General features: G+C 45.5%; 1 protein-coding gene across 1 annotated transcript in view; it reads right to left on the reverse strand.

Moving 5' to 3' along the window:
* The window catches only part of LOC309342215 (cytochrome P450 2J2-like), a 48,375-nt gene that overhangs the window by 10,401 nt on the left and 22,654 nt on the right, over nt 1-15,320 (reverse strand). The window contains exons 3-5 of the mRNA XM_081862613.1: nt 8,868-9,017; nt 8,506-8,666; nt 5,058-5,234 (exon numbers count right to left, since the gene is read on the reverse strand). Of these exons, the coding sequence (XP_081718739.1) occupies nt 5,058-5,234; nt 8,506-8,666; nt 8,868-9,017 (488 nt within the window). The remainder of the gene's footprint in view (nt 1-5,057; nt 5,235-8,505; nt 8,667-8,867; nt 9,018-15,320) is intronic.

Here is a 15,320-nt window from a genome sequence, read left to right on the forward strand (position 1 = left end):
CTCCAGCAACTCCGAAATAAGGGGCAAGGGGTACCGGTCTGGGATGGTGATTTTGTTCAGGGCTCGGTAATCATGGCAAGGACGGAGTTCCCCACATTTCTTCTTAACAAAGAGCACTGGTGCCGCAGTAGGCGAGGTGGAAGGCCTAATGAACCCACGCTCCAGGTTCTTGCGCAAGAAGTCCTGCAAAGCCTCGCGCTCTGGCTCTGTTAGAGAGTATAAGCGACTCACCGGTAGGGGCGCTCCGGGCTGGAGGTCTATGCCGCAGTCAAAAGACCGATGCGGCGGCAGCTGGTCTGCCCCCCGTTCCTCGAACACGTCTTGGTAGTCCCGGTACACGGCTGGGAGCGTGGGTGCTGCCTCCTCCGTGGGTGCGGCCGCTAGCATCTGCGACTGAGCATGGGAACATGGATCTGGGAAGTGTACGGTCCGTTTGACCCAGTCAATCTGAACGTTGTGAGCCTCTAGCCAGTCCATTCCGAGCACCAGGGGGAACCGGGGCATGGAGGCAATGTCCAAGGTTCGCACCTCCCGGTGCTGCTGGAGACACAGGACCAAGGGCTGGGTCTCCCGAGTGACGGCACCCGAACGCAGGAGCCGTCCGTCAATTGCCTCCACCTGTACCGGTTCTGGCTTGTTCTGAAGTGGCACCTGATGATGAGCGGCAAAGGCAGCGTCCATATAGGAGCGGGTTGCCCCCGAATCTACCAAAGCGTGGGTAAGAATCCAGGGCCCACCTGGAGGGTAGAGACGCACCGGTACCATGAGATGTCGCAATTCTACTGGTGAGGGCCCTTCTTGCATGGTTTGGGACCCCACGTTGCTAGGGCCTTCGGCTACCGAGGTTGGCGGTTTCCCTGCGACTGGTAGCTTCTCGGGACAGGAACGGGCGTAATGTCCACCCCCACCGCAGTAAAGGCACAGGTTCCCCTCCCGACGCCGCGACTTCTCCGAGGGGGAGAGCCGAGGTCGCGCAGCCCCGAGCGGCGTTGGCTCGACTGGCAACTCGGCTGTGGGCGTGGACCTGCTGGGAAGGACTGGCGCCAGGAGTCGGGAGTGCTGGCGGTCCCGGGTCTGGCGACGGTCCTCCAACCGATCGTCTATCTGCAGGCTCCGCTGAATGAGGGTATCCAGTGTGGTGGGACGATCCATCATGGCCAACTGGTCCAGTATCTCGTCCGACAGTCCCTCAAGATACTGGTCCCGTAGTGCAGAGTCATTCCAAGACAAGTCTTGTGCCAACAGCCGAAATTCTGTGGCGTAGGCGGCGGCTGTGGACTTGTCCTGTCTCAACCGACGAATCGCCCGATTGGCTTGGCTCTCCTTCAGTGGGTTACCAAACGCAGTCTCTAAGTGGTTACAAAACCCCACATAGTCCGTTAGCAAAGGAGAGTCTTGCCGGAGCAGTGGCAAAGCCCACTTGGCCGCCTGGTCCTTTAACAAACTGATTAAAAAATGCACCTTGGTGCGGTCGTCAGGGAAGTTCCGGGCTCGCCCCTGAATGTACAACTTGGCCTGGGCGAGGAACATGGGAAAACTGGCCTGGGTCCCATCAAATTTCTCTGGCAAGGCCACTGGGTACTTGCCTGGAGCTAGGGCGTCGGCCCCAGGATCTGGAAAGGCTTCCAACCGCTGCTGAAGCGCCGCAACCACATCGCTTAGCTGCTGAACGGTGTGGGTCAAGGCCTGGTTTTCCTGGGCCAATGCCACCAGCGCAGCCGCCTGGTCAGCCATGGCCTCTGGCTCTTCCCGAACGCACCCCAACGAAGGGGGAGTGCGGGTGTGGCGGGAGCAAACTGTGCTGGTCCCGGGGGAAGGTACCGTGGGTGTAAGCAGAGTCCACACGAAGAGGGGCGAGGTCCAAGACGGGGAGCCGGGCGGGGAACAGGTACGCTGGAACAGGAGGCCGAGCTGGGAACTGGAACACCGGATAGTCAGGAACAGGAGGCCAAGCAGGGATTAGGAACACAGGAAGGTCCAAAGCCAACAACGACGTTGCTCCCGCAACCTGGGGCCAGGCTGACTGGGCTTTTATCCTCTTCTAAGGCCGGGGGCGGTCCCGGCCCCCAGGAGCCCCGCCTCCTCTGGCCTTAAGGCGAGCACTCCTCCTGGGGGCAACCAGTTCCCTTCGCCTCTCTGCCCTAAGCCTCTGCAGATCAGGAGAGGCCGAAGGGTTACTGGGCCCTGGAGGAGGCTCACCTGTGGCCACTGAGTCGTCAAGCCCCTCTGGGGCCAGAAGGGCTTCACCTGGGGCCAGCTCCTGATGCTCTGTCACAGGTGCAGGCTCTTCAGCATCTAGGCCTTGCCCCAGTTCAGCCGGCCCTGGAGGCGGGGACTCCTGTGCAGGTTGGGATTCCTCTGGTTCATCCTCTGAATCGGAATCCCAGGCCATCACAGAACCACTGTTCACCATTGGTCACTTTTCTCCTAAGAAGGAGGAGATGAGTCCAGAAGACTTGCGTCTGATTCGCAGGTCTGAAAGGGCGACCAAAGGCAGACCTCCAAAGAGATTTGCTGATGAGTTTGCTAAGACAGCAACTGCTGTTCTTAGTAGCTCAGAGAAGGTATGGGAGGTTCAGGAGTTAAGCTCTAAAGATGCTGAGCCTTGGCTAAATGCCATGAAGGCTGAAGTTGATTCCTTGAAAAGGAACCAAACTTGGGAGCTGGTACCGGTAGTCCCAGGAATGAGACTGGTTGGCAGCAAATGGGTCTTCAAGGCCAAGACAGACCAGAATGGCAAGGTTGTCAGACACAAAGCCAGATTGGTTGCCAGAGGTTTTTCACAGGTACCAGGACAGGATTACCACAAGACCTACTCACCCACCGTCAAATATGAGAGCATTCGGCTGATGCTCAAGATAGCTGCAGAGGAGAAACTGCATGTTTTCCATCACGACATTAATACAGCTTTTTTGTACGGGATTTTGGGGGAGGAGCTGTACATGCTTCCACCTGATGGAATGCAGATACAGAAGGGAATGGTCTGTAAACTGCAGAAATCCTTATATGGTCTCAAGCAGAGTGCCAGGTGTTGGAAGACAAAACTCACTGAGACGTTGCATTCTCTAGGTTTTCACCAGGGCAAAGCTGATCCATGTGTGTTTGTCAAGGAGGAGGGGCAAAACAAACTGTATTGTTTATGTTTTGTTGATGATCTTCTGATGTTTTGGAAGAATCAGGCTTTTTACCAAAGCACCCTAGCTCAGCTGAAGGAGCACTTTGACATGAAGGATCTTGGTGAGGTATCCAACTATCTTTCTCTGCAGGTGGAGAGGGACCAAACAGGTAATTTTCTGGTACACCAAACACAGAAAATTGCTGATGTATTAACCAGGTTGAATTTGGTTGATGCAAACCCAGCAGACACACCGAAGGTGACAGGTTACCAGGTAGATAGTACCGCTGAAGCGTTTTCTGACACTACGCTGTACAAATGCATTCTAGGCAAGTTGAACTTCATTGCTAGATGCTCAAGACCTGACATAGCTGTAAGCACTAACCTGCTTAGGAGACATGCTAACAATCCTACTGTTCAGGATTAGAAAGCTCTGAAGCGCATAGCCCGCTATTTGAAAGGGATTATGCACTACAGGCTGGGGTTCACCAGTCAGAAGACTGGAGGTCTTGAAATCTTTGCAGATGCTAGTTTTGGAAGTGACACCATGGATGGTACAAGCACTTCTGGAGTATGCTACATGTACAACCACTGTCTGTTTGACTGGTTGTGCAAGAAGCAGACGACAGTGAGCCTAAGTTCCTGTGAAGCAGAACTTAAGGTTTACCTACAGAGGTTGCAATTGGGTTGAACCACAGGTACTACAGGTTACACGGAAAGGGGGAGGATGTAAGGATATTTCCGTTCCACCTTAAAAGGGAAAAGGCTTTGTGAGTCACAGAGTCTGCGCATTTCCTGTTCACAGGATGTTTATGTTTGCTATTGCTTTCGTTTCTCTCTCTCGGTGCCTGAACACGCTAGCAGGCGGTCATGTTTTTCTTTATTCTGACCAACGCTGAATAAACTTGTAAATATGCTCTCCTGCTGTGCAACTTTCGCTGTGTGAATTCTGCTGATAGAGTGTGCACCAGCCTAAGAATGTGGCAATCTATTTCTGAGGCTTCGTGTCGCTAATTTCTGATACTGCACGTCTACGGGAGATCAATGGACGTCCGGAGTCCGGCTGGAGGCAGTGATGGCCTATGTCTCCCTGGCAGTATCCCAACATAGGCAGCACATCCCCAGAGATGCCTGCAGTTGGCATTCCACTGCCCAAGGCAGCTCTCACAGCCTGCCACATGGGTGGGCCGGCCCTGTGCATGCATGTGCCTTGCCCCAATATGAATTACCTTTTACCTTTACCTGTTCATGCGTATTCCATGAATCCTAATCACACCAAAAACAGTTAGTAACAAGTAATAAGCAATAGAAACATAATTATGTTTGTTAATAAAAACAGTTTCCTCACATAAGGGTCGTGCCTTGGTTTTTCACCAAATAATCATCGCGCACCCCCCTTTTTTGAAAGGAATAATTGGCATACAAATGTGAAAATTATGGTGAAATATGGTATTTAACACTAAACATATTTCACCATTTGTTTGTCATCATGATAAGCATTGTTCAGAGAGTGAAAGATGAATTTACATTTGTCCTTTCTAGTATGTGAAGATGGATGAGATGGGGATTTGAAGACATACTCTAGTTTAAGAGCATTTTGGTTAGGATTTTCTGTTTTCTCAGTCCACATTTGAATGTCAGATGAACATCAATCCAAATAAATTTATGTACTGAGGGAATGCTCCATAGGCAAGACCCCTTAACACACTTAGGTTTCCACCTCTTTCCACTCACATTTTAAACAATGCTAATGGATGGGTGTCAACTCACTTTAGCAACTAAATTGACTATGAGAAATATTTGGGGGAAAATGAATGCCATTTTCAACTGAGATTCAGGAAAAAAGATGCTGGTTTCCAGGCAAGAGATTAGTATTCACATATAACAGGGAATATAATGATTCCTTGGATGAGCAGTAGTCAGCTTCAAAGCTGATACTTACTTTTTCCATCTGAAATAGATAGAAATCAATGAGATCCTGTGGATCATGCAGAGACTGATTCTCCTTATGCTTCTCTATCTCCTCCTTTGCAAATGAAAGCACCATCTTCATGCAGGACAAAGCCTTCTTGTGGGGCCCTGGGAGATGTTTCATGAGCCATGGGAGAATTTCACAAAGCTAAAGGAAAGATAGCAGAAATGCTGCCATTACCATGAGGAAGCTTGGTCACACCGTTTGTGCTTTGGATTAGCACTTTAAAAAACATGATTTGCATTATTCTTCAAGGCTAGCATATTAGTTTCTCACTAAGAAGAAGGAAGGTGTCTATCACTTTTCTGGAATCTCACAATGATTGGGTTCTATGAATTATCCCTAGCTGAAAATGTGAAAGAAAACTATGGCTGAAAATATTTTTCCCAGCTCCCAGGCATCATTCCAAAACTGGGCACAATCAGTGGACCCCTCCTGGAACAAGTTAGTGGCCTTTTATGGTAGGTGGGGGTGGGTGGAGAATAGGGTGTGGGGGAATTCAGGTAAGTTCACATTTAAAAGCAAATTTGCCTAAAGCTTAAAACAACTATGTAATATATGTATGATTCATGGACTGGATATGACACATGTAATTTATGTATTATATTTTGTATTTGTTTATATGTATATATAATGATAAACCAATAAAATTCATTTTTTGGGGGGGAAATGTACACTTCTCCATTTTTAAAATTTTTTAGTTGTATTTATTAAATCTTCCACTTTGCCAGTCAAGTATTCTGATCTTTCATTACAAAAAACTAAACCTTGAAGAAGGATGTTTTTTCTCCTTCCTTGTTTTCTCATTAAAGATCAATTACTTACATTTTCTGAATACATAAGGAGCTAGAAAATAAAAATTGGACTAATATAAAGCAATGTTAAAAACTGAGATATGAAAGCTGGAAGTGAGGAGGCAGAAAAAGGTCCTCCTTTCCTTCCATTCTGCAGTTTTAATCTGAAATTTTAGGCTTAGTACTGTGCCCAGAGCGCAGAAACTGCTCACGGTAATAAAATTCCTTTTTGCAAAATGCGCCTTGAATGCTGATATAAATTTGCCTGTAGTTTCCCAGTCAAGTGATGCTTACAAAAATGGAAATGCAAATGATATACAGTCCTACAATATACTACTTTGCAGAAATGTGTATATCGGGCAAAATTGCAAATAAATGTGTGCATTAGGACAAATTAGCAGAAAAATGCTGATGAAGTTTCATGAGTCCTTTTTTTTAAAAGATCAGGAATGTATGTAGAAATGTGGAGAACCGAACTTAAGTTTGGAAAAAGGGTTTAGTTGGGTCATAGAGAAGGGAGCTGCTTTCCTTAGCAGTAGGGACAGTGCTTGAGTTGCAGGTCTCTCTTACGTTTAAAAACTTCCAGCCAAGGCTGGCTGCAGGAGCCTCACCTTGTCTTTGCTAAGTCGCTAGAGAGTAGATACATTTAGTTTTCAATGATGGCAACAAAACTATGTAATTGCCTTCTTGAGAAGATTATTTTGTTCACCTCTGTCCCCTTTGGTGGGCTCTTGATGACCTGTTCTGAAGGTCACTGTTCCATTTTTATCCCATCTTTCCTCCAAAGAGTCTTCTGTAGTGGACAAATTCTTCCTACTCCTTTTTTAAAAAAATCTCAATGGTAATCATGAGAAATTGATCAGGTTGTGAGACAGTAAGTGGCCCTTATCTCAGATCAATTTCAAAATACTGATTTGTGGTATTTATGGAGACCTCTTTGGCATAGTAGAAATGAAAAGGACTACTCACCAATTATATACCGGTGTGGAATGAGATTAATAAAGATCTGGAGGTGTGGGGAAGGATGAAACTCTTTTTCTGGGGAAGAATCGCAACGATTAAAATGAGTGTGCTGCAAAAGATGTTATTCTTATTTCAGATGATTCCAATAATTAAAGGGACAGCAATTTTTAAGGAGTGGCAAAGAACAATTTGAAGATATATATGGCAGGGCAAAAAGCAGAGGATACAATTTAAGTTATTAACAGACTCAAAGGAAAGAGCAGGCTTTGCACTGCCAGACTTGAAATTATATTACGAGGTCTCTTGTCTCTGTTGGTTAAAAGAATGGATAAAATTAAAAAATCTTAAATTGTTGGATTTAGAAGGATTTGATAACAGATTTGGATGGCATGCATATTTATGGTCAGAAAAGAAGAAATGTCATAAAGGCTTTGAGAACCACATCTTCAGAAGATCTTTGATAGAAATATGGGATAGGTATAAAAACCTATTAGAACCAAAAGTTCCACATTGGCTGTCTCCCTTAGAAATTATGAGTGTAAAGAAAATCAATATGAGAGGGAGTTGGGTTACATATGGAGAATTGATAATTAATGAAGAAGGAAAATGGAAAATGAAACCATATGAACAAGTGAAAGAATATGTATTTGATTGGTTGCATTATTTCCAGGTAAATGAAATGTTCAAAAAGGATTTCAAAGAGAGTGCAGAAAAGGTTTCGAAATTTCAAAGGGAGATAATAAATAATGATTACAAGATACTGTCAAAAATGTATAAGATGTTGTTGGAATGGTATACGATGGATGAGGAAGTAAAGTCGGTTATGATACACTGGGCCAGAGATTTTGGATATAATATACAATTGGAGGACTGGGGAAAAGTATGGAATGAAAATATAAAATTTATAGCATGTACTGCGTTAAAGGAAAATACTATGAAAATGGTATATAGATGGTATATAACACCGGTTAAGTTAGCAAAAATGTTTAAAACATGTAATAAGTGTTGGAAATGTAAAGAAAAAGAAGGATCATTCTATCATATGTGGTGGGAATGTAAAAAAAATGAAGGGTTTCTGGGAGATGACATATAATGAATTGAAAAAGATGTTGAAATATACATTTGTAAAGAAACCAGAAGCCTTTCTATTAGGAATAACAGGATGTGAGATAAATAGAAGGGACTTTAAGCTTTTTCCATACGCAGTGACAGCAGCAAGAATTTTAATGGCTCAGAAATGGAAACAGGAGGAACTACCGACCCTTGAAGAGTGGAGAATGAAGCTTATGGACTATGCAAAGTTGGACAAACTAACTGGGAAGATTAGATACCAACGGGATCACAAGTTCATTGAGGACTGGGGAAAATTTACAGAATATCTGGAAAGTATATGTGATGAACAAACAACGCTAGTGGGATTTAAAGAAGCTTTGTGAAAGTCAGAGAAATATTGTTAAAAAGAAGCAGGATAGTAAGGGTACGCTAAGAGGCAATACTATATATTGGGAATGCGTAAAGTATGTAAAAAATATGGGTGATTTGCAGAGAAGCTGATGGAAGTCCAAAAAGTTGAAATTTGTGAAAAATTTGTAATACGCTAAATTTGTATAATGGAAATTTGAATAAAAATTATTATAAAAAAAAAGAAAATGACTACTCACACTATGAAAAAAGCTGCATACAAATTGTAGGATAAATTCTATGGCTTCTATCAGCTTCTGGAACTGTTCATCCTCAAGAGCAAACCGGTGCCCAAAAGCCACAGCACATATCACATTGGAGACTGAATTAGTGATGGGCATGGAGGGATCAAGTGGCTGTCCTGCAAAATAAAATTAAACTAATGTTAGTTCAGCTGCTCCTGTTCATACTGACAGTGGGATTTTATGGTGGCCAAGAGAAACTGCTGGGATCTCCTTTAGAACCAAGAAAAACATATCACATTCCTTCCTAAAATGGACAGAAGTAGTACACAAATTAATCTTCATACGCCAGCTCAGCACCATCACCTAGCATCACATACCCTTTGAACGTGCAAAAACCTCCACGAGCTGATGAGCCTCCTCTGCTATTTGGTGCTCCATGCCTTTCTTCCCCAACCCCAGCTTCCGCATAGTAACTACACCAAACTGTCTCTGTTGCCTCCAGGTGTGGCCATTTGATAATACAATACCTATGGAAAATCAATGAGAAATTATTACTTGCAGAAATCAATGTAAAAAGTTGCCATCTCAGAACAATGTTTACTGAAGTTCATATCCTTGCATTTAAGAGCTGCTTAGTCTCTCTAAAGCAAAGAATTACAAGATGATGCAGAAAGGATTCTGGGTACAAATTGGAGGGAATTTAGAGGGAAAATCTATCAAGCTTCTGGTGATGCTGTTGGGAAAAGAATGGAAGTGGTAGAAATGGAAGTTCTTTTCTTTTTCTCTTGCTAAATGTCCCTACAGGAAATGCCATCCAAGATATACAACTGGGTGTAAAATAATGAATATACAAATAAATATCTATGGATTATTTTAAAATAAAAGACTACAGAGGAGAGTTTCCTTTTAAAATACAAATGATGGATTTATTGTTTTTAAACATGGAAGAATGGTTGGAATTTTGGGGGGGGGAGATAAAGTCATCATACAGGATTGGAAGAGTACTATTCGATCCACTTCCATCTGTATCTTGAAGTCTGCGGTTTCAGCTACGGGTGCTGCCACCTGCTGTAACTGTTCCGGTTTCAGAATATGTCTCAGCCCGGTGGCTGACTCCCCCTCCAGGTACTCCAGCTTCCGGGACAGGACATCCGCCCTCTGGTTCTGGTGCCCCGGCGTGTATCAGATTCGGAAGTCGAAAAGAGCAAAAAAAACTGTGCCAATCTAATTTGCCTCTGGTTCAGATGCCTCGCCATTTGCCAGTAATCTAAGTTCTTGTGGTCCATGTATCTCCACTTGGTGTTGTGCTCCTTTGAGGAAATGTCTCCACACCCCCAGCGCTTCTTTTATGGTGAGCAATTCTCTCCCCCAAATGGTGTAATTCCGTTCTGAAGCATTCAACTTTTGGGAGTGGAAGGCACATAGCCTCAAATCTCCATTACGGTCTTCTTGTAGCAACACAGCTCCTATGGCACTTTCTGACACACCCCTCTCCACCACCATCGGCTGATGTGGATCTGTGTGGTGCAGGTACTACTCCGCTGCTTCTCAAACGCATCTTGTGCCTCCTCTGTCCAGAACAACGGCTTCGCTCCTCAAATAGTCTGTAAGGAAAGCCATGAGCCAAGAATAATTGGGCACGAACTTGTGGTAATAATTAGCAAAGCTTAAGAATCTCTGTGCATCTTTCTTAGTCTGGCTTCTGCCAATCTAACACTGCCTGCATCTTGGCTAGGTCCATGTACACCCCTTCAGGAGAGATGTGATAACCCCAAATTCCACCCCCTTGACATGAAACTGGCCCTTTTCCCATTTCACATAGAGGTGGTGTGTCCTTAGTCTATGCCGCACCTCTGTCACGTGTCGCACGTGCTCTTCTGGGTTCTCAGAGTAGATCAGCACGTCATCTAGGTATTGTCCAATAAATCTGCCAGTACATGATTGATGAACACCTGGAATGTGGCCGTGCCCGATTGTAGCCTAAAAGGCATAACTAAGTATTCAAAGCTTCCAAATCTGGTATTATGAGCTATTTTCTACTTGTCTCCTTGTCTCACATGTATCAAATTGTATGCCCCCCTCAGGTCCAGCTTGGAAAAAATTTCACCGACCGTAACCTCTTTAGCAGGTCACCAATATGTGGCAAGAGGTTATGACTAGGAATCATGAGGCTGTTGGTTTTTCTGTAGATCACCACGAAACATCTTTCTGGGGTGTCTTTCTTGTTCACAAAGAACACTGGTGACCCACCAGGTCTCATGACAGCCTAATAAACTCACATTCCAAGTTCATCTTCAGAAACTCCCGCAAATTGGCTAATTCTGCTTCCGACATGGAATATAGATGGGTATAGGTGGGTATCTTGGCACCAGGCACCAAGTCTATTTTGCAGTCATGAGGTCTGTGGGGTGGGTAACTTATCTGCCTCCTTTTTCACAGAACACATCCCTATAGGCCTTATACTGTGGGGGTATGGATCTCTCCTCCCCCATGAGTTTTCCCCCCTACCTATGCCCCCTTGGCTCCTACCTCTATTGGCGCTTCGAACCCTAGGCAGTGTGCTTGGCAGTAAGCTGAATCAAACGTTAAAGAACGCTTCCCCCATGCTATTACTGGATCATGCTTTGTGAGCTAACTTGGTGATTTGAAACATCATTGTCTCCTTGTGGCCTGACAACTCCACCCCTATGGGCCATGTGGCATAGGCAACTTGCCTCCCCACCAATGGCCTGCCATCAATTAGTTGCACTTCCAATGGGGCTTCTTGTCGCTGCGTGCCCAGCTTCTGCTGCTCCACAAGTCTGAGTCTTAAAAGTCCAGGGAAGCCCCTGAGTCTATGAGTCCCTGGACCTGCACCCTGCAGCTGTCTGGGAGTTGTAGTGTCACTGGCACCACGATCCCAGGAACCGTTGTTTCAATCTGAGGGCTCTTTACTGACTTCCTTCCCAGCTGCCGGCCTCCTTCATGGACTGGGGCTTCCCGTTTCCCGCCTTAGATTTTGGACCTCCCTCGACACAAGCCCCAAACAGAAAACCCCCATTCTTCTTGCTTGGACACTGTCTTGCCAAATGTCCAGATTGCCCACATGCAAAGCAACATTTGTGATGTTGCCCCCCCGCCATTCAAGCTGCTCCAGGGTTCCCCCTCCCTGCTGAGTCCAGTTGCATCTGCTCTGGAAAGTCTCCCTGTCTGGGCATGCTGCCAACTCTCTGCTCAGGCATGTTAGGAATGTGGCTTTTCACAAACCTGGGTCGTACTTGCCCCCTCTTCTCCAACTTCCACTGCTACTGCCTCAGTCCAAGCTCCAGTGAAGCTCGGACCACGTCATCCAAAGAGTCCATGGGCAGCATTCTCACCAGTTCATCTAATATCAATTCGTTCCACCCCACCAAGAACATGGCTGCCAAAAGCTGACTGTTTGCTTGCCACCCAAGCTTTTGAACTAACAAGTTGAATGCAGTCCATAATGTGGAGACAGAAGCACTCCCCTGGTGGAGGTTTAACGGTTATTGTGCAGAGGTAACATTCTGCAGGGGATCATTAAAGATTCCATCCATAGTTTCCAAAAACTCCCCCAGGTTTGAGAGGGTGCTGTGCTTGGCTGCCATTAGAGGAATTGTCCATCCTTTAGCATTGCCTTCTAACATGCCAATTAAATACGACACTCTCTGTTGGGATACTGCCAGGGAGACAAAGGCCATCATGCCCCCACGCCATCTCCGGACGATCCATCGATCTCCCGTAGATACAGTATCAGTCAATTAGCGACACGAGCCTCAGAAATAACATGCCACATTCCAAGGCTGGTGCACGCTCTTTCAGCAGAGTTCGCACAACGAAAGATGCACTCATGAGAGCATTATTTACAACTTTATTCAGCGTTGATCAGAACAAAGAAAAAACATGACTGCCTACTTCGTTGTCTCAGGCACAGAGAGAGAGAACAAAACAGAAAACATCCTGTGAACAGGAAATACGCAGGCTGTGACACAACAACCTGCTCCCTTTTTAAGGTGGAACGGAAATATCCTAACATCCTCCCCCTTTCCGTGTAACCTGTAGTACCTGTGGTTCAACCCAATTGCAACCGCTGTACATAAACCTTAAGTTGTTCTCTGTTAACAACCTTAGACAACAGATCAGCAGGAATTTCATTTCCTGCCATGTAGGACACCTGAATGAGTCCTTTCTGAATACACTCTCTTGCACGATGTAGCTTAATCTGCAAGTACTTGGTTCTTTGCTTGCAACTCCCTGAGTTCAGCAAAGCCAAACAGGATCTATTGTCTTGATACACTTGTATAGGACATTTCACAGAAACTCTGATGTCCTTAAACAGTTGCATCAACCATTCACAATCCATGAGTGAAAATGACAAAGCATTGAGTTCTGCTTCACAGGAACTTAGGCTTACTGTCATTTGCTTTTTGCACAACCAGTCAAACAGACAGTGGTTGTACATGTAGCATACTCCAGAAGTGCTTGTACCATCCGTGGTGTCACTTCCAAAACTAGCATCTGCAAAGATTTCAAGACCTCCAGTCTTCTGACTGGTGAACCCCAGCCTGTAGTGCAAAGTCCCTTTCAAATAGCGGGCTATGAGCTTCAGAGCTTTCCAATCCTGAACAGTAGGATTGTTAGCATGTCTGCTAAGCAGGTTAGTGCTTACAGCTATGTCAGGTCTTGAGCATCTAGCAATGAAATTCAGCTTGCCTAGAATGCATTTGTACAGCGTAGTGTCAGAAAACGCTCCAGCAGTACTATCTACCTGGTAACCTGTCACCTTCGGTGTGTCTGCTGGGTTTGCATCAACCAAATTCAACCTGGTTAATACATCAGCAATTTTCTGTGTTTGGTGTACCAGAAAATTACCTGCTTGGTCCCTCTCCACCTGCAGAGAAAGATAGTTGGATACCTCACCAAGATCCTTCATGTCAAAGTGCTCCTTCAGCTGAGCTAGGGTGCTTTGGTAAAAAGCCTGATTCTTCCAAAACATCAGAAGATCATCAACAAAACATAAACAATACAGTTTGTTTTGCCCCTCCTCCTTGACAAACACACATGGATCAGCTTTGCCTTGGTGAAAACCTAGAGAAAGCCACGTCTCAGTGAGTTTTGTGTTCCAACTCCTGGCACTCTGCTTGAGACCGTATAAGGATTTCCGAAGTTTACAGACCATTCCCTTCTGTATCTGCATTCCATCAGGTGGAAGCATATACAGCTCCTCCCCCATAACCCCGTACAAAAAAGCTGTATTAATGTCGTGATGGAAAACATGCAGTTTCTCCTCTGCAGCAATCTTGAGCATTAGCTGAATGCTCTCATACTTGATGGTGGGTGAGTAGGTCTTGTGGTAATCCTGTCGTGGTACCTGTGAAAAACCTCTGGCAACCAATCTGGCTTTGTGTCTGTCAACCTTGCCATTCTGGTCTGTCTTGGCCTTGAAGACCCATTTGCTGCCAACCAGTCTCATTCCTGGGACTACCGGTACCATCTCCCAAGCTTGGTTCCTATTCAAGGAATCAACATCAGCCTTCATGGCTTTAAGCCAAGGCTCAGCATCTTTAGAGGTTAACTCCTGAACCTCTTTGAAGCTTGAAGGTTCCCACACCTTCTCTGAGCTACTAAGAACAGCAGTTGCCGTCTTAGCAAACTCATCAGCAAATCTCTTTGGAGGTTTGCCTTTGGTCGCCCTTTCAGACCTGCGAATCAGACGCAAGTCTTCTGGACTCATCTCCTCCTTCTTAGGAGAAGAGTGACCAATAGTGAACAGTGGTTCTTCCAGTTCATTGTCAGACGCATCAGATGGTCTGACTAAGGCATTTGCGCTCTTGTAGTCTGCTGTGTCATCACTGTCACTGACATCAGCAGCAGCGCCGCCCACTGAGCTGGAATCCGAACTCTGATCATCATCATCATCATCATCCTCAGCTTCCTCTTCTACCTGAACATCATCTGCTTTTTGCACATCACCTTAATCTTCCTCTGGGTAACTCTGGAAAATTCCCACATTTCCCCCCCACTTAGGATTGTATTCAACACTCTTTGTGTACTTAATGGACTTAGAATCAGTCATCCATACCCTGTATGCACCTTTTTCGTACCCCATGAACAAACCATGTGCCCCACGCTTCCCAAGCTTGTTGCTCTGTGGGGTTTGTACCCACATGTCAGAACCAAAGATTCTCATGTGCTTGACGTAAGGTTTCTTACCAAACATCTTCTCATAGGGAGTACAACCAATAGGTGATGACAGTCTCCTGTTATAGGAATAAACAAACGAGGACAAAGCCTCCCCCAAAACTTCTCAGGGAGATTGGCATCATGCAACAAGGTTTTTAGGCCTTGAAGCAAAGTTTGGTTTTCTTGCTCAGCAAGTCCATTCATCCATGGCGATCTAGGCGTTGAGAGGTCATGCTGGATTCCCTTCTCAGTCAGGAAAGCTTCAAACTGCTGAGAAGTGAACTCTCCACCCCAATCAGTAAAGAGACAGCCGATACGTTTACTGTGAGCATTCTCCAACCATGCACAGAATGCCTTGAACCTAGGAAAAGCTTGTAATTTCTGCTCGAGCATAAACGCAAGAATGTACCTGGGAAAATAATCAATTAAAACCATGAAGTACCTTGCTCCACCCAAAGAGGGCGCAAGTGGACCAACCAGGTCTGCGTGGACTAGCTGGTAGCGTTTGGAAGCCTGCCTGCTAGACTCCTTGCCTTTGGGAGCAACCTTCACCTTGTTCTCTGCACAAGATACACATTTCATGTGAAACTTACAGGGCTTGATGTTCAAACCCTGAACCAACTCAGGCATCTTCGCCAGTGCCTGCC

This window comes from Podarcis erhardii, assembly GCF_964252035.2.
Source record: "Podarcis erhardii genome assembly, chromosome: 5".
In the NCBI taxonomy this organism is placed as follows: Eukaryota; Metazoa; Chordata; class Lepidosauria; order Squamata; family Lacertidae; genus Podarcis; species Podarcis erhardii.